The 27969-nt window shown below is 40.2% G+C and overlaps 2 protein-coding genes across 2 annotated transcripts; both read left to right on the top strand.

The window, feature by feature from the left end:
• Positions 1–174: 174 nt before the first annotated feature.
• Positions 175–22564, top strand: lars1b (leucyl-tRNA synthetase 1b). The gene is made up of 32 exons (XM_080040465.1): positions 175–303; positions 677–798; positions 1066–1153; positions 1292–1372; positions 3115–3252; positions 3420–3581; positions 3743–3855; positions 4130–4193; positions 4425–4513; positions 4673–4898; positions 5207–5294; positions 6851–6927; positions 7019–7072; positions 7298–7438; positions 8778–8855; positions 9079–9164; positions 9339–9404; positions 9545–9627; positions 10817–10955; positions 11380–11592; positions 11966–12023; positions 12364–12427; positions 14404–14587; positions 15363–15453; positions 15739–15879; positions 16689–16829; positions 18019–18129; positions 18238–18348; positions 19701–19805; positions 20430–20525; positions 20747–20879; positions 21460–22564. Exons 1-32 carry the CDS (start codon positions 298–300, stop codon positions 21663–21665), a joined length of 3555 nt encoding a protein of 1184 aa, XP_079896591.1. The 5' UTR covers positions 175–297; the 3' UTR covers positions 21666–22564.
• A 2102-nt stretch (positions 22565–24666) lies between these two features.
• plac8l1 (PLAC8 like 1) lies at positions 24667–26786 on the top strand (the record flags this gene model as incomplete). Its single annotated transcript, XM_080040391.1, has 4 exons — positions 24667–24692; positions 25317–25549; positions 26026–26162; positions 26655–26786. 4 exons carry the CDS (start codon positions 24667–24669, stop codon positions 26784–26786), a joined length of 528 nt encoding a protein of 175 aa, XP_079896517.1.
• Between the last annotated feature and the right edge of the window lie 1183 nt (positions 26787–27969).

Raw genomic sequence — 27969 nt, 5'->3', positions numbered from 1 at the left:
TTCAAATTCATTCCAAATGCCATACAGTTGATATTAACATGTGCCATATGAACCCAAAAAATACTACATATACCCAGCAGTTAGATATCTTGTCTAACCATACAGTGCAGTGCCTCAAAAAGTTGTCTGGACTGCATTGCCCAGAATGCCACGCGAGAAGCCGATTGTGGGTGTCGTCAGCCAGAGACGATCACCAACACCGGCGGCGTGGGTTTCCCTTGTCAAAATTGGAAACTATTTCTACTATTTCCTCTGTCTATTCATTATAAGAATAAATAGGTCGCACGTTTGGTCATTATGACGGTAAGCACAATTCTTTATAACTGAAGTTGAGAGCGGAAGTGCTGGTGTTGAGGCTGTGGAGACGTTATATGTGATCAACTTACTGTAGCTATCTGCTAAGTTAGCTAACTCAAGCTAGTTGTTGTGCCAGCTGCACGAATAGACATCTGAATCAGTTGGAAACATATTATTTTCTTTATAGACATCTGTTTAACAATGCTTATGTCAGTACTTATACTTACTATTATTTTCTGTTCTATTCTATTATTCCTATTACACGTTCCTTAAAGTTTATTTTGTTTCTTTATGGTGCAATCTGTTTTTAGTTCACTTTCAGCCATCAAATTAACTTTTTGTCTATTGATCTTACATTCGGTTTGTCGTTGTGCTCCAGGAGCGGAAGGGAACAGCAAAGTTGGACTTTTTGAGAAAGATCGAGCTACAGATCCAGGAGAAATGGGAGAAGGAGAAGGCATTTGAGCAAGATGCACCAACAACAGTTGGGGAAAGCACAAAGTAAGTATCTGCCATATGCACTTCTGTGAAAAAACTAATCAATGCACATGTGTTTCTCTGCATTGCATGTTGTGCAATGGCAAAAAAGAGATTCTGATTCTCATGTTTCCATAATTAAGTGTCGGAGCAGTTTTCTTCACAGTGTGAGCCTTAGTCACTAATTGTTGCCCAGTTATTTCCCATTTCCAGTGGCACACTATTCAGTAAAATATGAAATCATTTTGTTTTCAACTACATCATTATAACAATGTGCTGTTCTCTTTCCAGCAAAAACAAGTACTTTGTCACCTTCCCCTACCCTTACATGAATGGACGACTGCACCTTGGCCACACGTTCAGCTTGTCAAAGTGTGAGGTAAGTTTGCATAAAAAAAGTTGAAGGAGATGGACACTGATAAATTAACTTCTTCTGTCTACATCTCCTGACCGATGTTTGAGATGCAGACATTCAACTAATGATCACCGCCTCTGATGTGCTGCCTTTTTCTTTTAGTTTGGTGTTGGTTACCAGTCTCTGAAAGGAAAGAAATGCCTCTTCCCATTCGGGCTGCACTGCACAGGAATGCCCATCAAAGTTAGTATCTCTTTTTTTCAGCCTGTCACAGAGAAGTCCTGTGTTTTAACTAGCAATCACATACAAACATAAGAAGACATTGTCAGCAAGTTCATTTGACATATTGCTTTGGGATTTCAGTTGTGGTTGGGATTATTTGGACATATTTTGACATACTATTGCCGCTTCTTTTTCAGCAAACACAACACAATACAAAGGTGGTCCCCAACTACATTCATTTTTTAAGGGGGGGTTACGAGGAACTCTTCAATGTTTATGAAACTGTCAAATTTTCCCTCTGATGATGATACATTATCTATAATATAAAACAAGACCATCCGTGAAAAGAATACTTTTGTATATAGTTATTATTATTAATTCCTTTGCTCGAGTCTAAATCCCTGCCAACTCAGATAAAACGATTTACGGCAGGCAGACAGGAACATCCTGTGTTTCCCTTACGGTACTTAATCAAAGTTTACTTTGCTTCACCTTTTCATATTACCATTAATAATCTGAGATAGTCACATACAAATACATTATCTTTTCCCGATGAATCAAGCAGTCTCTCTTTCACTCACAGGACAAATGCAGGAGCCATTAGACGTGCTCGCAAACTTCTTTAACCCATTGATGACTATGGCAATCTAGGATGCATGTCCTTAATGCCTGAGGGTTTTCTGAAAAAATAGTACGAATTGTCAAGTCTACCAACACCTTAATATCTAAGCCTGTGTAGCACATAGAAACATGAAATAAAATACATTTAAAAGTTAAGGTTCACAGGTTTTATTTAAACATGCTCCCGGCTTAGCGCTTACAAACCAACACATTTTTCTAAAAATCGTCAAAATTAGATAGGGGAGAACAAAAAAAAATTAATAATATAAAATATTTAAAAATAATGTGCTAAATGAGGTTATAATCCTGCTTCTTTTTAGCATGTATAGTAGTGACTGAGTGTACAGTGGAGGGATAAAGATAGACATATATAGGAAGGAGGAGATAGCTTTATTTTATAATTTAGTTCAGTTATCATTGGCACCATAAATCCGACTTCCCAGTACAACTGGAACGCAGACTGACTCTAGCTGTCGGGAGCCGATCAGCTGGTCCAAACGGCTGTATACCACGGAGATGAAAACGAAACTGAAACTTAACTATCGCCTGGCTGGGCTGAATTTGAGTTGGAGCAGCAAAATATAGCCTAAATTATTAAATATTGTTAATAAATAGATGCAATGTGTTGTGTGATTTTCGTCAGTAGTCTATAGTAGGCCTAGATTCTGCGCTCCCGACGCCACTAACTGTTCTGTAATACACTATTGCCGACACAGCTGTCATATTTTTTAAATTATTTTTATTTTTTTTTTGTTTTTGATTGATGTGATTTTCGGCAAACCACACAACATTTGGGTGGTCACGTGGTTTTAAAAAATCAACAAAACCCACCTCTTGTGTATTTGAACCAATGGCATTATATGCTGCGTGCCATGAAAATTAGATAAAGTAACAATGCTGCGCTATGCAGCATCAGGCAGGAGATACATTGTGGCATCGTGCAGCAGCCTTCATCAATGGGTTAAGACAGCTGGCGCTAGTGTCCTGAAAACACTATGGCCTCTGTCCAAGTGTTCCATTCTTAGTAGCCACTTTAACATCCCTGCACAATTTTACTGATATTCTACTTTGGTAACATTTAGTGAATAATTTCTGTCTTCAACACATTGTATTCATATATTCATTCATATCGTATTGACCAGGCCTGTGCAGACAAGCTGAAGAGAGAGATGGAGCTGTACGGAAACCCTCCACAGTTCCCTGACGACGATGGAGAAGAAGAGAAGAAGCCTGAGGTGTCTGATGAATTCATCATCAAAGACAAAGCAAAGGGCAAGAAGGTCAGGACCTGAGGGACCACATCCATGACATTTATTTTACATGATTTTTCTTTTAATTCAATTCATTCTGTTGTCATCAAAAACAAATTAATTATTTGAGTCTAGAATATACAAAGATTGTTTCAATATAACATTTTCATTTCTCTTTTTCCCCCCTCCTTTGTTAGAGTAAAGCAGTGGCCAAAGCCGGGTCTTCCACTTTCCAGTGGGACATTATGAGGTCTTTGGGCCTGGAAGACCAGGAGATTACCCAGTTTGCCAACGCTGAACACTGGCTGGAGTACTTCCCTCCTCTGGCTGTGAAGGACCTCAAACAGATGGGAGTCAAGGTGACTTATATTACTAATTAACTACTGCGCCTTTATCGCAATGTCATTGGGCTAAATGACCTGAACATAATTATTTTTAGCCTTAGAATAAATGAATCAGACTATTCATTTCAGTCAATTGTGCCTACATCCTGGTGTCATGTTATCCCTCCACAATACAGGTGGACTGGAGGCGTTCATTCATCACTACAGATGTGAACCCCTTTTACGACTCCTTCGTCAGGTGGCAGTTTATCACACTGAAGGAGAGGAAAAAGATTGCGTTTGGCAAAAGGTGAGATGCTTTAAAAGTTCATATTGAACTGTTTTACTAGTTCTGTAGCACTGTCCTCGCAGTAATATAGGTATAAGTAAGACCTGAAACAATGCCCTTTACTAAGGTCAATTCTTTCCACGAGGTAAAAGAAAAGTGAATATTTAAATTAAGATATTTGTCCATATAACTAAAATAAAACCTTTGCCTTTAAGTCCCAGGAAGTTTAATATCATGGTATGGCATTCTGCATTCTCTAAGTAATATAATGTGACTGTCCCCTTCTCCTGTGCAGGTACACTATCTTCTCCCCCAAGGATGGACAACCATGCATGGACCACGACAGGCAGACAGGCGAGGTGCAGTTACCCGGCTCTTATAAAATCATGTATTTGTTTGTTAAAAGCAAAATGTTCACTAGTTTTATTTGATTTACTATGTTTGCCTATTCATGTAGTTTACTTGGGTAAAAATTAGAAAATTCCACAAATACATTTTTGCTAAGTTTTGTTAAATTGATGACAACATTGTACAATATCATGAAAAAAAACACTTTTGAGTTGACTTGATACATTTTTCTGCATCTACAGGGAGTTGGACCTCAGGAGTACACTCTCATCAAGATGAAAATGGTGGAACCGTTCTCAGCAAAATTCAAGTCCAAAGTCTTCTATAGCAGGTAACAAACCACACTCTTTCCTTCCAAATCTTCCTTTAGGTACTAGAAGTAACACAGGCAGTTTTTAAGTACACTTAAAAGCCTAATTCTCACGATGATAATCAGAGTCACAGTAATTAATGATTTAAGACAAAAGTGCTAATGCTGACTTCCTCGCAGCGGAATGAAAGGCAAAAACATCTTCCTGGTGGCTGCCACACTGAGACCAGAGACCATGTTCGGTCAGACTAATTGCTGGGTCAGGCCCGACATGAAGTACATCGCCTTTGAGACGGCCAGCGGCGACATCTTCATCAGCACCAGCAGGTCTGCCCGGAACATGTCTTACCAAGGCTTCACCAAAGAGAATGGGGTAGTGCCCCTTGTCATGGAAATCCTGGGACAGGTACTACTGCTTTGTATGTTTCTAGCTTTCAACAGCAAATCAATTCAAATGATTTCCATTCAATTGTCTTTTTATTGAAGTCAAGTCAACTTATTCCCTACTAGTATTTTAAAACATTCAAGTGGTTTGCATTTATAGAAGATTAAAGCATGCTGTAATTCATATAATAATTCAATAAACTTACTTTAAATTTAATCGGCCATTAAGCAGTCTAGAGACACTTTCCGGGATCAGGTTTCATGGCCATGGACCAAAAAACCTGCAAAATGAATTGCTTCAAATGTATTTCTTCTGCTTTGCATCTCTAGGATATCCTTGGCTGTGCCCTGAGCGCTCCTCTGACTTCCTATAAGGTCATCTATGCTCTGCCCATGCTCACCATCAAGGAAGACAAAGGTACGAAGTCAAGAAGTTGGGAAAATAAAATTGGAGAAAAATACATTTTATATCAGATTTTAGCACCTTAATTGTCCTTCTATGTCAGTGTTGCCCTTGAGTGGCAGCACCTAGCTCTGTTCAAACAAAGCTAATTTATTCCAGCTTGTGTTGCTTTAGGTTATACTTCATGCTGAAAATCTGCACTAAGCTTATCCCCTCTTCTATCTTATATATTTGTTTTACGAGCTTTTAAAAAATATTAGGGAGTCTCAAAATAGCATGCCAAGGTCACTGTCAAATTTAGAAAGGGATGTACCTTGATGACAAAGAATAGAAAACAATGGCTTACCCTGAGGGAGAACATTTTGTAAACCTAAAAAATGGATGTAATTCCACTCAACTCTCTGTTGTGTTAAAAGTTGGTGTTATCTGTTTTTTTCTGGTCTGTGGTGCTTGTGGGGTGTCGCATATCACCGTTTGTTTTCACGTGTCCTGGTATGGATTTTCTTTGAACGTAGCCCTTAATGAAATTTTCTGAATGACTAATGCTGGGCTTACACTAGAGGACTTTTAAAAGACTTTGAAAAGATTGAAGACTGAAACCTTCTTACATCTAAAGACAATCAACTCACACCTGAAGACAACTAGTCATTAGTTTTTAGTCATAGAGTGAGATTTTGAAAAGACAGGGGGTCTCATATTGCAAGACTACAACTATATTTATATATTTCTGCAAACGCGATAGTGATTATTTAATTTAAAAAAGGTTAATTAAATATTCCGAGCGGGGGACTTCCTTTAGTTATTTGACCATCTTTATTTGCTGATCTCGTCCCCCAATAACTTTAACTCCTAAACCTGTACTTGACGGTAAAGTGTTAAGGTTGCGCGGCTGTCAGCCTGGTTCTCCCGCCGAGGCTTCAAGGAAAAAGTGTCCGAAATAAATGCCTGCACAGGCGGACACAGGTCTAATGCCGCTCCTCCTGCGTCGTGCTTGATGCATGCAAGAGTGTGACAGTGTTTACGTCATTTCGCTTGAGCCAACCCCTTAAGACTAACGATAATATCAAACATGTTTGATAATGTCGGAACGTCAAGACGGGAAGAAGAAGACCACCTTACACCAAACGACTGAGATTACAGGCGCGCGCCACAACTCCAGCACGACTTCTGTGATTTCAGTCTGACAATGGAAGATTGTCTGCGACTGTCAAATCGCGTAAAAAGTCGTGTAGTGTAAGCCCAGCATAAATTGAAATGTCAGCATTTGCATAGGAACCAATCCCCCATGCCCAGAGTGTCATCCTGTTTTTAAGGGTTAAGGAAAATAACGAGCGAGTGTAAATCTGGGACGACATGTGACGGTTTCAGATCGTGTTTATTTGTTCTTTACAGTTGGTTAGATGCTCCAATGTAGCTGCTCGGCAGTTGAAGAAATGTGGTGGCGTTTGATATTTAACTGCTTTGAATGTGTATAATTTAACTTACAGTATCACTGAGAAAATGTTTCCCTGACTTGCATAAATGAATGCATTTAATGTGCTGACCTTTTACATTCTCTGCCTTTTCCTCAGGTACGGGCATCGTTACCAGTGTACCTTCAGATGCTCCTGATGACATTGCTGCTCTCAGAGACATCAAGAAAAAACAGGTGGCCATTTTAGATTAAATAATTTTTTTTTTAATATTTACGACATTTTGCATGTTGTTAATGTTGCTCTTAATGCTTTCAATTCCAAAAGGCTCTACGGGAGAAGTATGGAATTGAAGATAAGATGGTGTTGCCTTTTGAGCCGGTAAGCTGATCCACTAAAGTCAGTTTTGTTTAAATTAGGTTGCTTCAAACGCACAAATAATAGTATGAGAGATGCACATGAAAGCAAATTCAGCTTGAGATGCTAAATGCAGCCATACATTGTATGCGTTTATACGTGTGTGTGTGTGTGTGTGTGTGTGTGTGTGTGTGTGTGTGTGTGTGTGTGTGTGTGTGTGTGTGTGTGTGTGTGTGTGTCACATGTCAGATCCCAATCATCGAGATTCCAGGATTCGGAAACCTATCCGCTCCTACTGTGTGTGACGAGCTGAAGATCCAAAGCCAGAACGACAAGGAGAAGCTGGCTGAGGCCAAGGAGAAGGTCTACCTGAAGGGATTTTATGAAGGGGTGAGTCCACTGAATGGTTAGTGAGTTCAAAAGAAACTGCTACATAGGTCAGCAAAAACCCTGATAGATCTTGAAGCTAGACTCAATTATTGATCATCTTGCTATTTGCAACATGTTACCCACAGGATACATTTGTACCACACACACACACACACACACACACACATTTTAATTCTTTATTTGAGTCCACCAATCACATTACAACAGACAGGATTCAAATATTTCCAGAAATGAGATAGGACAGTGTTCAAGGGTATAAAAAACATCTCCTGCGCCACACTGCCAGGCTGCCTGTCACCGCTGATATGGAGCAGAACTTTGACAGCTGTTTGGATGTCCTGCTGGAGAGCCCTGCCAGCCTTAACCCAGTGAAAACAAGATGGTGGACATGCCCCAAGCTGCCAAAGATCAACACCACCAGTTTGCTTTGATAGCCCAGTTCACTTAGTTTGGACAGAATGAGCTGGTACTTCATGATTTTATCACTAAAGGCAATGTCCATGTACAGATCGTACACACAGCCTACTTCAAGCAGCAGCACCTGCCTACTGGCTCTGTCCAGAAACACAACATCCGGGGTGTTAGGGATGTTACAGAACACATCAGTAGAGCTGTTGAACCACTCCGGCATAATACGAGAATGTTTGTACATGGTCACATTTTCTGCCAATACTTTCTTTACAGCGCTAGCTATCAGATCGACAATTCGGTCGTGGCGTGCAATATAAAGTCCTTTGTACATAGTACAGCCATTTACAATATGAGCAACAGATTCAAGTTGATGGTCTGAGTGCATTATACAGTATGGATGGTTGTGTGCAGGGTACCATAGTGCCAGGTTGTATTTAGTAGGTAGCACCTGCAGTCTGGCTTTAGCTGTGAAACAGAGGATGTCCTCACCGACAGCAGCATTTGTGTACATGGAGTGTGAAGCAGAGTGGTTGGCAAAGTCCAGGCATGCTAGCTTCCCCTGCATTCTGAGTCCAGTCCAGTGTTGTTTGGTCTCTGCTTGCTTTACGTGGAGGAGGAGTCTCCTAGCTGTTGTGTTCTGTTCACACACACACACACACATACACACACTGAGGGAGGGCTTACCATTTTTATTTTACCTTTTTTGGTAAGCTTTTTTGTTCTCTCACAAAATTATTGTTGTTAAATTGAGCAAATTCCGCTGCCTTTCCTCTTAGCAGGTTGTACATTTGAAATAAATAATTAACTCAATGCATCTGCAATCTGGTAGGGACCATATGACAGCACATCAAACGGAACAAAATACATATGTTTACACTACATGATCATTTGTGAATATAATGTTACTGTGAATGAATTCCTGTCTTAGATCATGCTGGTTGATGGCTACAAAGGGCAGAAGGTCCAGGATGTCAAAAAACCCATTCAGAAGAAGATGGTTGAGAGGGTAAGAGATCATTTGTTTCATAATAAAAATAAAAATAAATCCTCCAAATAGATATAAAGTAATGTAGAGGAACAACTTAAAATTCTTGACTGCATCCTTGATAGTGTTCTCGTGTCTATGCACTAGAGTTTCATAAAATGCATCCTATGCCATGTACAATTAGATGTCCGTATTATCTATATTTACCTGTAAGGGTTTTGTGCCTGTACCAATCTAAACACAGGGCGAGGCCATGATCTACATGGAGCCAGAGAAGCAGGTCATGTCGCGTTCAGCTGACGAGTGCGTGGTGGCTCTCTGTGACCAGTGGTGAGTGCCAGGTTCATTCGAGAATCTTTATACCACAACACCTGAAGTTTGTTTGGGTTAATTATGCTGTGGGAGTAACAGAACTGTAAATAGATGTTGATTGGAATTGGTCTTAATTTTACAGAGTAGGGCAATTCTTCAAGTAGCTGTTTGGTTATGTTATGCATCTTTCAGGTATTTGGATTATGGGAATGCAGAGTGGAAGAAGCAGGCCAATGAAGCCCTCAAGCCTTTGGAGACGTAAGACACGGACCTTTTCTTGTAGAAATGAAATGTAATTACTTTATTGCCTGTAATTGTCCATCACAAATCTTATCATGTCTAAAAAGATAATTAACTGAATCTTCTTCCTGTGATTTTCTTTTCAACAATCCACACAGATTTTGTGACGAGACCAGAAAGAACTTTGAGGCAACTTTGGCCTGGCTACAGGAGCATGCCTGCTCTCGTACCTACGGACTTGGTAAGCGGCGGTCGCCTCTAGTGTGTGTGTGTGTGTGTGTGTGTGTGTGTGTGTGTGTGTGTGTGTGTGTGTGTGACCATGTGTGTGACTACAGTTACTGTTAACTGTGGGTGGCATGAAAAACGTAGTTGTTGCTATCATTACTACATCTGACGAGTAATATTGTTTCTTGTAATAAGTGTAAATGTACCACCCCCCAAGACTAATGTGTTTTGGTCTATAGATGGAGACAGAGGACTGATGATAAAGCACATAGCAACAGTTTCTGTTTGCTTTCTGTTCATACAGAAATAGATACACACTGAGGGCCAGCTAGAGTACAGAACCAAATCTCACAATATGAAGCACAAGGTTGTCTCTGTTTCACGGCAACACAAATACTTTTTTACGTTTTGTTTTCCTCGTCAACATGGTTCATACACCGAAACCTCAAAGGTAAAGATGCAAATTAAGTTTGTTTTTGCCTTAGACGGACTGTACCCCAGTCACAAAGTATACACTTTGTTTTGCAGGTCCTAACACCTCTGGGAGGTCTTAAAAATACTTAAGAAATGTTTTTGAGTGTGTTTATTATAAATCATGTATGTATTATCATTTATTTTTCTGGAGGTTTTCAATGCAAATGAATGAATTAACATGTCATAATTAATGTTGTTCCGACCTTATATTTATGTGGCTGTTCCTTCTGAAAACTAATTTCTGCTCAAGCTTGCCCATTTTGTCATTTTAACCATCGAACCCTCGCTGGAGACACCCAAAAAAATGAGCTAAGTGCATTTGGGGCTGATGATAAGTTAGTCTTTCACACGTTTGTTCTCTCACATTTACCCCAATTAATTCCAAAGCAGCTGCAAAACAGTGAGTTGTTGGCATCTGTACAAGCCCCATGTTAGCCACCGGTGGTCAGTTTTGGTTTTGTCTCAATTGTTTGGCAACTATTACACAACAAAGCCCAGTACCTATTCGGTTGTGTTAAAGTTTTCCTGGCAGCACAATGTAATCAGCTTGACAAGATGGAAAGTGCTTCAAAATATTGTGTCCGCACAGTGGAGACGGCAATCCTTTCTTCATAATTTTCATAACCTTTTCTGCTTCTTGTCTGCGTTTCTGTCTCTGTCTTTGTATTGTTGTGTGTGTGTGTGTGTGTGTGTGTGTGTATTTGTGCGCGCGTGCCTCCTGGTTACCATAGGAACGCGGCTGCCTTGGGACGAGCACTGGTTGATAGAGTCCCTATCAGACTCCACCATCTACATGGCTTACTACACTGTGGCCCACCTCCTCCAGGGAGGTGTGCTGAATGGACAGGGAGCCTCACCACTTGGCATCAAGTATGGACACAATCCGCACCGATAAACACAACACACACACACACACACACACACACACACATACACGCATGCACAATAGAAATAAATAAGGATTGAGCCCCAACCGATTCTCTCTGCCTGCTGTTTTATTGCCTCTCCTTCTCTTATTGCATTCAAACATGCCTCACCTGAATGATAAAATACTCCTCGCTTACTAGACTGAGAAAAACAAGTTGATTTGCCTCTCAGGATTATTCCAAGAAATTAAATAATGTAAAAACTCTATTTATTGCTCAGCATCCCCAAATCCCTTCTTCTGGGATTTGAAGGGCAAATAGAAGTAAAATGCTGTCACAGACAAGCATTTAATTCCTTATTTCCAGCTTGCTTCAACCCAATACATCTCTCATTCCACCTTTTTGAATATTCTTGTCCCCCCCCCCAGGCCGGAGCAGATGACTAGAGATGTGTGGGACTTTATCTTCTTTAAGACGTCTCCGTTCCCCAAGACAGCTATCCCTAAAGAGCATCTGCAGAAGCTGAGGAGGGAGTTTGAGTATTGGTATCCCGTGGATGTCCGTGTGTCTGGCAAAGACCTGGTGCCCAACCACCTGTCTTACTACCTGTACAACCATGTGGCTATTTGGCCCAAAGACAGGTGAGTTTACCACTTAATCGATTGATCATTCTAGAGGGTGGGAGGCTGGGAGATAATTAATGTTTTCTGGCATGATTGTGATCATTATTCATTTGAGTGATTATTTGCTTAATACAGTAGATTGTTTGAATTACGTGTATGTTGCCTATGAGTTTGATGGACTGTGTGTAGAGTTTTATTTCATGTTAGGTAGAGAACAATAGATATGTTCAGCTGTGGAAAGGATATTACATCCAAAAGGTCCTACAAAGTTTTCAATTTGTCCTTTTTAAAAAGTGAGCAGCAACCTTGAGGTTAAGGGGATATGGGTTAACTTGATGATGATGATGATCTTCAAGAGGACAATAACGTTAATATTCTTTCCTGTACGCAGTGGGAAGTGGCCACAAGCAGTTCGAGCCAACGGACATCTGCTGCTCAACTCTGAAAAGGTGTGCCAAATATGAATCTGTATAAAATGATGTTTCTCTCAATATTATTTTTGGTGTGGTTAAAATCACAGGAAAAAAAATATAAGGTCTTGTCCCATCTGTTTTTTGACTCATTAAATGTTCGATAGTTATGTTAACGTGTGTGTTACTGCCCTTTTCTCCGTGTGCGTAATTACCAAGTGTTAGATACTGTTAAGATTTGGAATGACGCTGTTCTGTTTATTTGAGCTGCCACTCGATGGATTACATTTCACCACGCGTTGTAACGATCTTGCAATGGGAGTGCTTGCTTGAAAGATTTTGGCTGCTAGTGCTAACATTTGTTTTTTCTTCTCATCAGATGTCCAAATCAACTGGAAACTTCCTCACTCTCACCCAAGCCATTGAAAAGTTCTCAGCAGATGGTACATTCTGATTTATTTTTAATCTTTATCTCACACCTGTGTTTTTTTTTTTCTTATCTTTTATACTGTTTTCTCCTGTCTCTCAATATTTTCGATCAATATCTCTGTAGGGGGAGCTCCCGATAGTGCAGTGCTTCTCAATTATTTTCTGTCATGCCCCCCCTAGGGGACAGAAATTTCTTCGCGCCCCCCCTAAATTGAAATACTATTGAGAACCTGCTAATTTTTATTTATTTACCTGTACAAAACCACTGTATGAGTTTCACCTTATTATCAAATTAGATAACAAAAATGAGCTGAGATAACTTCTGCAGCAAAAAAATTCAAAGTTCAGTTTATTCAATCTCAATTTGTAACATTTAAACAAGACTACTCAATCTGTGTTATTCTCAGGACAGAGAAACAAGAGCAAATGATTCACTGAGGTTTGCATTTCATTCAAAAAAAATTTAAACTGTAAACATAGTTAAGGTGGTGTTTTTTTATTATTATAGGCCAATAGGCCATCTGTGATGCGATAACCAATAATTCATTAACGTTATTATTAGTCTACTTGCTTGATTTCTTTTTAAATAGCCTACAGAGACACTTGGAGACACATGTGGACATTTATTTACTGCAAATCGTGGCCTTTCGCGCGGATATGACCATACACAAGCACACATAGCGCTTGCTAGCACTTAAAAAAAAAAAAAAAAAAAAAAAAAAACGTTTTTTTTTGTCAGTTGGAAATCAAGGCAGCCCGCGCCCCCCCTGACAACTCACGGCGCCCCCCCAGGGGGGCGCGCCCCACCATTTGAGAAGCACTGCGATAGTGCAAGGGCCATTACACTTGATTATTATATAAAAGCATATTTTCTCCTGTGAAGAAGATAATTAGAAAAAGCCTTGTCTTTATAAGATAGCTGATGCGTTGATATTGTACATTATGAGCTACTGTTTGTACCAAGTCCCTTTTTAATACTGCCACTGTAAGAAACACATTTCTGAATAATACATTATAATGTATGCTTAAATCAAAGTGTAACCAGTGAAGCAGTGTATATTGAACATGATCTCTCTACAAGAAGCAACTAATTAATGTCCAGCAGCTTTACGATTTTATAGCAATAGACATTTTTTAATTAATCATTAATAATTCCGTGTTTGCCTGATTTTCATTCTAGACAGGCAGTACCTCCTGTTGCAGTACCTCCTGTTGGAGGTACTGCCCACAGGAAATAAGACGGAGGGAAGAAGAAAAATTATTGACTCTAGAATTCATAATGTATAAGAATATGAGGAAGACAAAGAGTTTTACCACAGAGTTGTGAGATTTGATGTACATTTTGAGACTGAAATTTGAGATGCATCATGTTCAAATCAATGTATTTAATTTTTTTTTACCTGGTAGGGTACATCGATTAACCTAGCTATCCCTCCTGCCCTCTGTATACTTTAAGATTAGTCGATCCATCCACCTAAGTTATTCTTTCTTTTTTAAGGATGTTGTTTTGAAAAACCTATTGTTTTCATGCTCTGGAACAAGCTGAATAATATAGACGTGTATGCTGAAGCTGTCCTGCCATGGGAGTAGAGAACTTCATGGTCTGACAGCAGATAGCCGTATTAAGTTGACATTAAGTCGAACATCCTCATTACTAAGTGCTTGGAGTGATGTCTGCTGGGTATCTGAAGTTTTCTCTGTATGTGGGATTTTCCTGACAAGCCTCTGAACCTCACCTGTTTGTGGAGAAATATTTTCTGGTAGAGAAAAGATGTTCTAATGTTCAGTGTTTGCACATGTACCTTATAATAAAGGGGATCTATATATTTTGTCAATCAATAAGGGACAATTACAAAGGCAAGAATGGAGAACGACAAATTAACTTCCGACATGTTATATTGCACCTGTTCTATTAGTCCCTGCAGTTTTAACACTGTTTGAACCATGGACATATAAAGAAAGGTTTGAACCCTTTTATTTCCTCTATTAGGTATGCGTCTGGCTCTGGCCGATGCCGGGGATACAGTGGAAGATGCCAACTTTGTGGAGACCATGGCTGACGCTGGCATCCTGCGCCTCTACACATGGGTGGAGTGGGTTAAGGAAATGATCGCCAACCAGAACAGCCTGAGGACAGGACCCGCAGACACTTTCAATGACAGGGTCTTTGCAAGGTATAGATGCCGGAACCTTGTACTGAGATGTATTGCTTTCATAAATTATTGAGGAAAAACTTAATACGTAATATCTATGGGGTTTTGAGTTCATTGGAGACAGGGAATTACAAATTGGAATTTCATCTCTGTTAACTCGACCTCCTTGAACAACAGGGTCTTTTCCATGTTGATGACTGGTTAGTCATATCCAGAAATTTGGTCTTGAACTATTAATGATTTTTTTTTTGTATCGATCAGTTGTTGAGTCTATAAAGTTTCAAAAATATGATCCAGACCCAAAAGTGTCATCTTCCAATTGCTTTCATTGTTTGAAAAATGGCTAAGAAAAAAATAAGCTTTTTATTTACTAGTAAAGGAAAAACGTGTAGGTTTCTCCTTGAATTAATTACTAAGATTTTAAATCTATTATTAAAATACAGTGAATGAAATTATACATTTTCAATCGACTGTTGATAGGTCAGCAAATCATTTCAGCTCTGTCTACTCAGCACAAATAGAATATTCATGCCATGTTTAGCACTGGAGACAGATGAATGTATAAAAGAGGATATGTTTTTGTTTTGTTTTGAGCATAGGTGACCTTGGTTTATTTTTCATTCCTTTTCTGAGATATAAACAAGCCCGTTGGCAATCAAAGGCAAAGATGAAACCAGGCGACTCCTTTTTGGGGAGGGTCCACTCGGGAGGAAAGCCTGACCTTTTTTGACTGTGTACTTCTCAGTGCTGAAAAGCGAATGATTTACTGACTGACAAGATGTTGTGTCCTGTCTAGTGAGATGAATGCAGGCATCCTGAAGACAGAGCAGCACTATGACAGGATGATGTACAAGGAGGCTCTGAAGAGTGGCTTCTTCGAGTTCCAGGTAAATTATATTTATTTTTTAATATAAATACGTCTAATGCTCTCTTAATCATTTACATCTAAGAGACAAACATGCTTTCCATCTTCCTTAAGCATTTAATAAGAAAGTACTGCGGTGACAAATGAAACGTTTGACCCGAGCATAACATGACTGAAGATTCAAATCTCATTCTGAACGTGTGGGGAATTAACGGGATTGAAGATAGTGGCTGGAGTAGTTTAGGAATAGCACAATAACCCTTTTATAATGACGACTTCTAAAAACTGTTTTATTTTGTCTATGCAGGCGGCCAAAGATAAGTACCGTGAGCTGGCTATCGAGGGCATGCACAGAGACCTTGTCTTCCAGTTCATAGAGAAACAAACGCTGCTGTTGAGCCCCATCTGCCCGCACCTTTGTGAATACACCTGGGGTCTGCTGGGAAAGGTAGGATACTAAGGATTTGGCATCATAATGTGGGTTTGATGTTACGAGTTGCCTCTGTGCTCTGACTGTGGGTTTCAAGGTGAATTTAATCCTCCTGTCCCGTGTGCCATTTTTTTGAATACTTTCAAGAGAAATACATTGCAAAAGAAACATTTATGCTTCCAGTGTTTATTTGCGTCCTTGAATGCACCTGGGGCCAACAAGCTAAGAAACGCACCGCATGTAGGTCTGGTCCCACTGCTCATGTATCTGTATGAAATGGCTACTAACACACACACACACACACACACACACTCCCTCTGTTGCTAAACATGTCCACCAGGAGCCTGTCTTCAAACCTCACGCTTCTAACGCTTCTAATCAGTATGAAAGGAAATGTAAAAACTGTTGCGTGCTCCCAACAGCACAGAGAGCAGAGAATATTTTTAGCATTCAGTTTTATGAATATGAAAGAGCGCTGCTGCTGTGCTGGAGATGTTTTTTTGTTTTTTTTGTCGCTTGGCAACAACAAAAAGCTCCACAAGTTCAATAATGTTTTCAGCATCGCTAGCTAAAGATAGACAAAGAGGTATGCACGCACACACACACACAGTCTGGGATTCTTGCAAACACCCGTTTAATATCGTGTGTGCCTAGTTGTAATGAAGGTGGTGTGACCTCTGGCTGTGTAGTTAATAGGATTCTAAAGCTCCGGTGAACTTCCAAACTTTTCATTGTTTTTCCGCTCTCAGCACTTACAACGGTCTTTCCCCTTCACTTATCCACCTTTCCGTCTCTCTTTCTCTGTGCCTCCCCCCCCTCCCCGACAGAGCGGTTCCCTGAGGAAGGCATCGTGGCCTGTGGCGGGTCCAGTCGATGAGATTCTGATCCGATCCTCTCAGTACCTGATGGAGACAGCACACGACCTCCGACTGAGGCTCAAAGCGTACATGCAGCCCCCCAAAAGCAAAGTAAGAAGTGTGTCCGCGTTGTTTCACGTGCTTTGATGCCACATTCCTTTTTCTGCTGTAATGCTTTTAAGTAATTGTGAAAATTAAGATTGATTCATTTCTGAAGGGGAGCACCATGATGCATATAATAATAAACTATATTAAAGAATATCAAGCAGCAAGCAAGGAATAGAGTTCAAAAACATTTAATTGAACTTAATTCAATTACACTATTAAGGTTTATAAATTCCCTTACCTTTTTTTAGCATACACACAATATATACGATAGTCACCTTTTTAGTGGTCCACAGCCAACAGTCAAACACATAGCATCGGTAGATTATTGTTGTCCCCCTCTTTCTCTGCTCAGGCACCCTGTATATCTAGAGAGTGATGTATGTTTTAAAGATTGTAAAGCCTCTCGGAGTTAAATTAATGAGTTTAAGCTGAATAAATAAAGTTGACTTTACTATCCCTTTAGATAAACCCAAAGATTTCACTCTGCGTTGTGTTCACAACAGGGAAAAGCTTATCTATTGTTTGTCAACCGTTTTGGACTTTGGATGAGAGGCAATTGGGAGAAACAAGTATTGACACGATTTGACAGAGCTGGTATCTCAGGCTTCCAGACCGCTATTATCGATTTGCTGGAAATGTTTGTTTGCCATGGAGGCAAGATGGAAGGATAATGGTAAAAGAGGAGAAAACCAAAGAAGAGGTTTTTTTTTTTTCATTATGAAAATAATAAACACAAAACTTCCTTCACCTTCTGTTCAACAAAGCCATAGCATCGATACAGTAATGCTCTGACTTGCCACTGTAAAGCTGTAAATGTATTTGCTATGCTTTGCAAGATATATGTACTGCACGGCTTTACCTAATTTTAATAATGTTTTATATATAGTGGTTATATGCTGTCACATCAGGACTAATTAGTTAAAGCATGCGTACAGACACGCATACAGTACAGGAATCGAATAGATTTGACAGCTGTCACATTAAGTAAGTTCACAAGTCCCCATCCTCATAGTAAAAGATGACACACACACAGCTCACTTCTTGATTAATCCAAACCCATAATTGGCTTCCCATTGAAGATACCTGAAAAATGTGCTTCCACTGAACCGAGTAAAAGCAAAACCATTTGAAGTCTTGTGCCTATATGGAGAAAAGGTGTTGGATCTGAAATGCTCCGTTTTTCCAACAACAGAAAGGGGACCAAAAGCCCCCAGGCAAGCCCTCCCACTGCAACATCTACGTTGCCAAGAGTTACCCTCCATGGCAGCACCTTGCCTTATCCCTGCTCGGCAAGTACTACAAGGTAACAAAAAATACATTACCCAACATCCATACACATCAGTTTTCTTCTGCATCTGTTACCGGGCTATATCAATAAAAACTGATCATCTTTTTCTTGGCATCTGTCCAGAGCGACAACGGTGTCCTTCCAGACAACAAAGTGATAGCGACTGAGCTGGGAGCCCTGCCTGAACTGAAGAAATACATGAAGAGAGCCATGTCTTTTGTAGCCATGATCAAGGTAAATCTGGTGGGAGTAGCGGTGACAGTGTTGTCGCGTCTGTGTAAAAGTGTGTCCTATCCGCTCCTATCCACTCTTCTATACCTCAAAAGTGGGTAATGAAGCAATACATATTTGTCATTATTATTTGATTTTTATAAATTTGAGTTTTAAGGCCAGCAATAAGGCATGGGGCGATGTGAAAATGTCATTTTCAGATAATGGAAATGAACCACAAAGAACAATATTGCGAGTGGCTTTGATCACAATTTGGGAAAAACCTTTATTTCCCCCCATCCCTTGCCAGCATTCTACACATATTGCCCTAATAGTTCTTTTTTCTCAGAATTGCTTCAGTGTTAAGTGTGTTAAGCGCCTAAGAGACTAAACTTTTCCATGAGGGGCCTTTTATTTTGTTTGTTCAAAGATTGAAGTCTTTATCTTTTAAAAGCTGTTTTCATTCTTATTTTAATTGTTTCTTTGTTTTGAGGAAGGACAAAACTGTCGCCAGTAGGACTACAAAACACATTTTTGACAAGCTCAACTTTTTCCTTTTTGTGTTCTTGCTATGTTCGTAAAGAAAATGGAACATTTTATTTCTTCAGAACTTGGCCACAGGTCTATAAATCTTTGTCCCATATTCTTATTCCCACCCGTTTAGGCTGCTTTTGCATTCTGATTCTTATCACATTGCAAACTGTGTCACTTTTAGTTAAGGTGTTAATTGTATCTAATAGCATCGTTCACAGGACGCATCTGAGCATTACAGGATCGTAAAAAAAATGCCCAACAAAATAATATTAAAGTGTCAAGTTTTATGAAACTGCTTGGGGTCAAATTTGCTAATAAATGATCAGAAGCACAATTCTAATTAAAATTTGAGTTGTCACATCTCCCAGGTGCCTGGGGCTTTGTTCAGGTGTTGCTGTTTCACTGCAGCGATCAAACAGAACAAAACTAATAAATAGTCATGATTAGCTTTGTGTTTGTCCATGGTTTGTCTCACTCTCTCAGGCTGCTCTTTTTTTTAAGTTGTTTTCTCTCCCAGCTGTCCCCGTTTGATGCTTTGTTTTGGCATGGGTCCTTAATAATCTAATGGAGGCAGCATGAGCATAGCAATGAACCTACGTTCTGTTTAATTATCATAAACTAAAACCTGGTTGTGTCAGTAGGAGGATGAACTATTGCATTATGATATCTGCTGGGTTTTTAGAACATTTAGCAAATTACAACCTGATCATGCCAGCAATCATCCTCCTGTTGATTCCTCAGGAGAGTTTGGATTATATATTGCTTCAAGTTCATCATTCATGCACTATACCGTATTGTGTGCTTGCTTCTGATCCTTCTCTGTTCTGCTCTGTGTTCTGTAGGAAAACCTGGAGAAGAACGGGGCCAGGGTCCTGGATCTGGAGCTGGAGTTTGATGAGCGGGCAGTTCTAATGGAAAACCTTGTCTACTTGACTAATTCTTTAGAGGTGTGTTTTGTGATCCAATAAGACATTAGATAATAACCCTAGTACAAGCTGTGATCTGTAGCCAGCATTTCGGTTTCCTCAAAAAATGCCTGGGCTTTGAAGCCGAGTTTCACTTCTCCTGCAAAAGTCAGTCGAGACAAACCCTGAGCTTGGTTGTCAGTCAGAAAAGCCCATTTTGTCTGCGATTAAGCTTAGCCCAGTCAAAAAGTAAAACCCAAGTCCCTGCGATACCTTTGAAGAACCAGCAAAAAGTACAATTGTATAAATCTACTTCAAACTAATACTCTGGTGATCCAATGTTCCTGAGATCATAGCTTGTGATGTGCTGCTCCACAAAAGGCAACATGACACAGAAATCTAGTGTATCATGTAGGACTAAAAAAAAACTATCACTAATCCTGTTATTCTGTATAATCTTCAACTAAAGAACACTCCCTGATTGGATAAGTATGACACATTACTGTAAAATGTTTCGTCTCTGATCCCTGCTGGAGGCCGGTTATCACCACCACACCACACACTATCCAGTGGATACCAAACACACCCGTGTACACACTATTTGGTGGTACACTGATCAGCTGATTGTGTTTCCTTTTTAAAAACAAATGTTTTTGTCCTCCACAGATGGAGCAGATAGACGTCTTGTTTGCATCCGAGGGTGATGACAAAGTGAAGGAGGACTGTTGCCCAGGGAAACCATTCAGCGTTTTCAGAACAGAGGTGAATTAATTTGGCTGAGTGCTGACTGCTCTCAAAGCAGGCTGTGTGTGTGTGTGTGTGTGTGTGTGTGTGTGTGTGTGTGTGTGTGTGTGTGTGTGTGTGTGTGTGTGTGTGTGTGTGTTCGTCTGTCTGTCCCTTTTGCAGGGGTGTTTCTGTGTCCCTGATTTACAGCAATGTAACAGTAATACTATTTTTGTGTTTGTGGATTTGTGTTTCCGCAGCCTGGAGTGTGCGTGTCCCTGGTTAACCCTCAGCCATCCAACGGCCTGTTTTCCACAAATGTTGACATCCGACAGGGCGACAGCAGAGATAGCATCATCCGCAGACTGGCCAAGGTCAACAGACTCATCAAAGGTTAGTGAGATAAATGGATATGCTGCAGAAATGCATTAACTGTGGTTAGAAGCCCAAAATGGCCCTGTCATTATACAAGAATGAATACTGTAATCTATAGAGGATGAGAGTATTTACTACATTTGGAACTGTCAAAGATTAGACCAGAACATCATGTGTTTATGAACAGCCCCACATCTAAGTTTAATCTATTTCACCATTGTCATATTACCATTATGAAACTAACATAGTCACATATTAATACATTACCTAACGACGATGCACCTGCGTCTCTTTCACTCGCTTCCTAAACAAATGCATGCACCGCCGGCATGTGCTTAGGCACCAGTCTCATAAAAACACTACAGCTTTTAACCAAAGTTGTTGATAGAATCAAGAGAAACTGAAAGCTCCGCGTAGCTTCTACTACTACTACTATAGGTGCATTTCGATACATGAGCCAATTTGCTCTGTAGCTGTTTCTCCTTTTCACTCCTCTCCTTTATGCCTATAACTTACTACTATAGCTTATTATTACCTCTTCCTCCATCCTTCACCATTCTGACACCATCTCTGACTCCTCTAACTCTCCCTCCTCCAGATCTGTCCAGAGTGAAGCTGATGAGGTACGAGGACCCCGTGCTGGGGCCTCGTCGAGTGCCCGTTCTGGGACAAGAGGAACAGGGCAAGCTGCCCATCTCCAACAAATCAGTGTTCAACGTCAATCTGGAAGAGAAAAGGGTCACCCTGGCCGACAATGGCCTATCTGTGGACATCGGGGACACTATGGTTTATCTGCTTCATTAGAGGAACATTCAAACTCTCCCTCACACACACACACACACACACACACACACACACAGGCACATTTGGGCACATTCAGCAGTGAATCATTTGAGAAAGGTTCATATGCATCGTGAATCATGAAATGTAAAAAATAGTCATAGAACACTGACTGAAAAAGTATAAAGGTCGTTTTATAATTTATGTGTCTGTAACTGCACCATTTGCTACGGCACATGGTTTTCACTTTGACAGATACACAGGTTCTCACTGTTTTACTGCTGAATGTGACCTGAGGGAATATTTGAAACTACTGGGACCCGAAAGGTTTGCTTCCATCTTCCTTTGAAGAAAAACAAATACAGTTACAGTACATTAAAAGCAGGGTTTTGTCTGCACCAAACACAGATGGTTCAAAGTACCACTGATTACATTTCCTCTTTGGGACTTTAAATTAGGTTCTCTAATGGTTTCACAAGACCTACACATTTTTTTAAATGTTCCACACCTTCCATTAAGGATTTGTGGTTTATGGGTCACAGTAAATTATATTTTAGTCCAACTCGTCATCGTTTGTTTGATTAACGTTGAATCTTGTATTTGTTCGCCATGGGCCACTCTTTTCTTGTTTCATATGACCTACAATAAATAAACTGTTTTATGAAGCTTTTGAGTAAAGTTTTTTTTTTACTTTTCTGAAAGCAGCGAACTAACATCCACCACCATGTCTTCTTTTGTTGCTGGTCAACCACTTATTTCCTGTTGTTAAATTGAATGTGCTCCTGCAAACATCCTGAATGCCTGTTGTTTAGATGGTAATGTGTCTGCTGTGCTGTTTTTTTACATTGAAGGTGAGGTGTGTCGTTATGTCAGACAGCTGTCATATTGTCTAGCTGTGGATTGGTGCTTGCCTGACTTGTGCTTTTCCAGAGAAATAATAAAACTTATGAAATATTCATACTTCTTGTTTATCTTTGTGCCTATCTCTCCCTCTCCCTCTCTTCTCTGTGCTGTTTTATATCATCTCGGTACATAAATAAGACCACTGTTACCCTCAAGAATAACACTCATGAGTAGCCTATTTATTTGCAAAGTCATTGGATTCTTGCACTTGTAGCATAGATTGTAAAAGTATGTGAGTGAATTCAGCAATAGACACTACCCTTAGGCAATATTAATTGATGACTTGGAGGCCAATAAACTCAACTGTTTACTGGTAAAAAGATTACCATGACTAAATTGTCTCATGTTATCACTCTGTGCTAGATAGGCTACTGAAAATGGAAAGGTTCATAATGTGGGGATATAGTACTACAATACTAGCCTAAGAGGATGGGTTTTTCGTTCTCTTTTTGTTTGCTGAGTATTGGATGTTTAGACTGATGGGGCGTTGTGTAGTCCTATTTACTTGCAAACTTTCTTATGATGACTATGGCTGTAGCCTATGTTGCTCCGTCCAAAGGTAACATCCTCTGCCATACAGCCCCTCTAAAGCTTTATTTGTAACAAAGTTACATTTCATACAAAAAACATAGGCTAACAAACAAAAACACGCGGTGATGACAGTATTGCCGCGACTCGGGACCATGCTTAGGACAAAAAACTTTCGTTTCTCAAGACTTCGCTGGTTGCCTGGCAACTGGCTACGGCCATGTCAAAGCCCTAGAGCCATGTCATCTTGCACTATAGTGTCCCAAATGATTGAAGTATTTTGTCCTTTAGTCTGAAACAGCAGCTAGAGCAAATAATTGGAAACCTCATATGGTAGGCCTACATGATAAGAAGCAGTGCACTGATGTTTGGATTTCAGCTTACAAGTAAGTTAAACAATGAAGCTTTCGTGTGTCAGTGTGGTAGGTGTTTAAATGTGATGTTTTTCAACCAAAATGTTAAGTTACAATGTATCAACCTGAATGTAACACTATTTTCTATTGTGGCACAGAATAGAATGTGCTGTCATATCTCTCAGTATAGCCATACTATTCCAGGGTCTTGGATGTGCTGGTTTGTCTCTGTGGCTCTCTGCTTCAAAGGCTTTTGGGAAAATGACTTTTCATCTGGGATCACTATTAGCCAAACAACTGGCAATTACCAAATGTAAATCAGCTAGATTTTCAGAAAGGCATTACAGTACTTTTCATATCAAAGACTCCGCACAACTGTAGGCTAATTCTTTGTTATGCTGCTTCTGTGATGCATACTAAGAATTCATGATGCAGAAAAAGCATCCCCTCCCCCAGTTAAGGCACATTTTCATGCATGGGAACTGTATTAGCCTCCAAACCCATGACAGTTTCACTACGAGTCCCTCCGCCACGTAAAGCTCACCTCACTTCTCTCTTTGTGTTACCAGCTCACACAAAAACCACATAGGCCTACACACACATGAACTAATGCAGTCAAAATATAGAGGTTAATGTCAGTGCACAGGAAATGATGCTGACAAGCCCTTTTAAACATGAACTACAGGTTTGTCTTTGTTTCTGCCTTAAGGGAAAATGCAAAAATGTATTTAAAACAAAAACCTTTAAATAGAAAAAATGTCCATAACAATTGATTCAGCCTATGTATTTCAAAAGGAGATTCATTTGTATTTTTTTTCTGTGCACATATTTTTTAGATGAATTAATTATGTGAATACTAATGACTATTTTGTTCTGACCCCCTGCTGGTGTTTTTTGTGTTAAGTTTAGCCTATGCATTAACATCTGGTTAATTTATGCCAGACATAGATGTCTGTGCACCCTGATGTGTACCTGGCCCTCTCTGCATTTCTTGAATAAGCGGGGGGGCGGGCACAGCAAAGTGTCACTCAGAAAAAAAACTACAAGACATATCTCTGTCACACAGCTTCTGGCCGGGCCATCTGACTGCTGGTTTATCAGCTGCGGCACACGCCCTCTCACTGGGGAAGTGTCACTGCATCCCCCCCCCACCTCCTCATTCCTGCTGACTCCAGGCTGCTCACCCTCTCCTCTTTCGCCTCCTCGCCTCACCCCTGTCTGGATGCCTGTAGCTTCTAGTCATGGAGCAGACGACAGTCACACACCAGTAAGTGACTTTTTGTTGTTGTTGTCCCTATCAATACACAGTCAGTGTTGTCACCATTTAGCCCAATGAAATTACATCAGACGACTCACCTATCTTATTCTGTTCCCTCTTCATCTTGGTCTTCTTTTATGTTTATGTCTCTTATTAACAATAGAAATTAAATATGTATTACACCAATTGTTGCTGCAGATATACTGTACTAAATCCTACCTAATTTTAAACATATTTGTAATTGTATTTTATCTTATATGTAATTAGCTGTGGTTAAAGTGTTGCTGAAGGCCTGAATTAGCTGAATACAAGAATAAATGCTGTTCAGAGTTGGGATAATAGGTACTAGTGTAATGGTGGTGCAGTGCTGCTATATTGTCATAGAGGAGGCCAACTGTATACAAAACATGCTGCGCTAGGAAAATGAAATTAGATGAATGAATGGAATTAACAATAAATAACTGCTCACAGAAAAAGCTAAACAAAGACTCATTTGCTAATTTGAGAGACTATTTATTTTAATATGAAGCCTGCAGTTGAGTATCATTGCTAGAGGCTTGACAAGCCATATAGTGTGACGATATCAACCATATATTTACACAAAGCTTTATTTTTAAAAAAATTAAATTTTAGACCAAGGCTGTCAGTCACCAGAGCCTCAGCATTGGCTTTTCAAGAGGAGGAAGTAGGGGACTTCACCACAGGAAGTGAAGATAACTGGAGGTCAAGCGATTTCCAAGCGTCGTCAGACCCAGTCCTCACACAGCCCGGCCTCGGCATCACCACGACGACCATCACCACCATCACACAGACCGGAGGGGGCTGGAGCACCGGCCTTTTTAACGTCTGCGGAGACAAGACTACATGTAACGTGAAAACACAGCCAGACAATGTATTGTCATAAGCTCAGGGCTCAGCATTTCACTCACACCAATCGGAACTTAATGACTCTCCTTTTCTTTGTGTAGTGTTTTTAAAGAGGCTCCGAGGAACTTTCAGTTTACCCATGACAAAGGTATTAAGAAAAACTGACAAAGGTACCCATGACAAAGGTATTAAGAAAAACTATATACAAATAGCCTTGTTTTCTGTCTGATGGTCTCATCTGCTGTTAAATCTCATTCATTATCATCAGAGGACAAATAGAGTGTTTCAGCTATATTTAAAAGTTCCTCGTAGCACCTTTAACACAAATTCATTCTATGCAAGCAAACCCCATGCAGCATTATCCTTCATTCAGTTCCTGTTTATTCTCTCAAATGTTACATTTAAAATGATGTTTGTCGGACACAACAAACACTCACACACTGTGTCACCCCGTGCCCTTTCCCTTGGCTTCCAGGCATTCTCGGCGCTCTGGTGCCATGCTGTTTGGACCTGAATTTAGCTAACCAGTACGGCGAGTGTCTGTGCATGCCTCTGCTACCAGGATCCACATTTGCCATGCGAGTTGGGATCAGGGAGCGGTATAAGATACGGGTGAGTGTGTGAATTCACATGCCAAAAAAACATTTACCAGTAGTAGGACGTGACGTTTTTGTGCCGCTTGTTGGGGCGTCCGTGAACACGCCCCACAGGTATTCCTATGTGTCGAGTAAGCTTTATGACTTTATGTTCAACTCATGGTTTGTAGGACAGTCGACAATCCATTAACTTTGTTGCTGAATATAGGTTCATTGTTAAGCTAATGTGCGTACCTTTTTCATATAAATGAATGTTTGTTACATTAAAGCCAACAGTGTTGTTCTGATAAACCAGACTTCCTCATGTGGTCGAAAGAAGCTACACAGTGTACCTTGAAGTTTTGCACGTGAACAGCAAGGAGACTGCTGTTATGTCCTTTCATTTTCACATACCTCATGGCTCTGTGTATTTCTCTGCTGCATTGGTGTGTCTGCGTGTGTGCTTCTGCTATACCTGTTTGCATGTGTATGTGTGTGTGTGTGTGCATTTCTGCATATGTATCCACAGGGCAGCGTCTGTGAGGACTGGACCACAGTGTATTGCTGTTACCCTCTGGCTGTCTGTCAGATGATAAGAGAGATGAAGCTGAGGATGAAGACACAGACTTATCATGTGTCCACTGCCCTCCAATGCTCCTGAAGAAACTGTAGACAGTGAACGAGGGCTGTCCTTTACACACAGTGCAACAGAAAGAGACTGGCGATGGCCATCTGAGATAACTGGTATGAGTTGCACAAAGAATCAATACTATATGGTTTGAACATTGGCCAATAAATCAAGCCTATCCTACAACAACATTCAAAGAAAGTCTGTAGAGGACACACCTGGATTAATAGCATAAATGGCAAAAACTAATCAGAAGCATAAGGTCTGAACCTGTGAGTAGGGTTAAAAGCTTTTTTTAAATGATGTCAGACCCCTGCTTTGAAATCATTTTGGAAACAATATTCTGCTTTTGTTGCAGAGGCAGAAACTCATCGACAACGTTTTTAGTTGTGGGCAGGTGGACAGACGCACGCTTATTTGGTTTCAGAAGCTGTCACTGTCAGCAAAGAGCACCACCAACCATCTGTCACCGTCAGTCAGACACGTTCAAAAAAACGTCTTTTAATCCTGACTCTATTTACATTCAAGCAACACATTCTATTTTAACCCTAAATACTCACAGTTGCTCTGTAAATCGGGATACAACTATTGTCAAAGTCCTTACACATAATAGTTTATGACATAGACTATTTTGACCATTTTGATTTCTTGAGGCGTATACAGTATGTCTTTTAAAGTTAATTTCAACATTAGCGGCTTCTAGGCACGCATCGGTTTAGTTTCATTTGAAACATTAGAAGCTTCTGCCTCCACCTAAATATAATGGAAGTAAAATAGTAAGTCAATTAACTTTTAGATTTTGAGCAACGTCTCTTTCCAAAAACACATTGTGCTCTGGATAATCAGGGAATCTCGCTGACAGGGGTTCAGAGGGATTCGGGCGAAGCAAACCTTTAGTGTTGGCTCTCACATGCCAAAGGTCACCAGAAACATAATCATGTTCAGTCCCTCTCAGACGTGATGGGAAGATAAAGTGAGGAAACATAAAGCACTTTTAACCTTAGGGCTCAACACAGTGTAGGATGGGGATACAACTCGGGAGAATTTATCTACAATTCAGGCTGATGAATATCCTTTTTGAACACCATTTGCAAGCATCAGTGTTTTTGAGAGTTGTTTTATTCATTTCAGAGTGCAGGCGAGCCCATTCAGCCTGCAGAACCAATTGTCTGATTACGCCGGCACAATCACAGGCCACAGTGTAGATCCGATCACT

Source organism: Ammodytes marinus (genome assembly GCF_949987685.1).
Source record: "Ammodytes marinus genome assembly, chromosome: 14".
Lineage (NCBI taxonomy): Eukaryota > Metazoa > Chordata > Actinopteri > Uranoscopiformes > Ammodytidae > Ammodytes > Ammodytes marinus.
The sequence above is the reverse complement of the archived record's forward strand: the minus strand, read 5'-3'. Positions and strand labels throughout refer to the sequence as shown.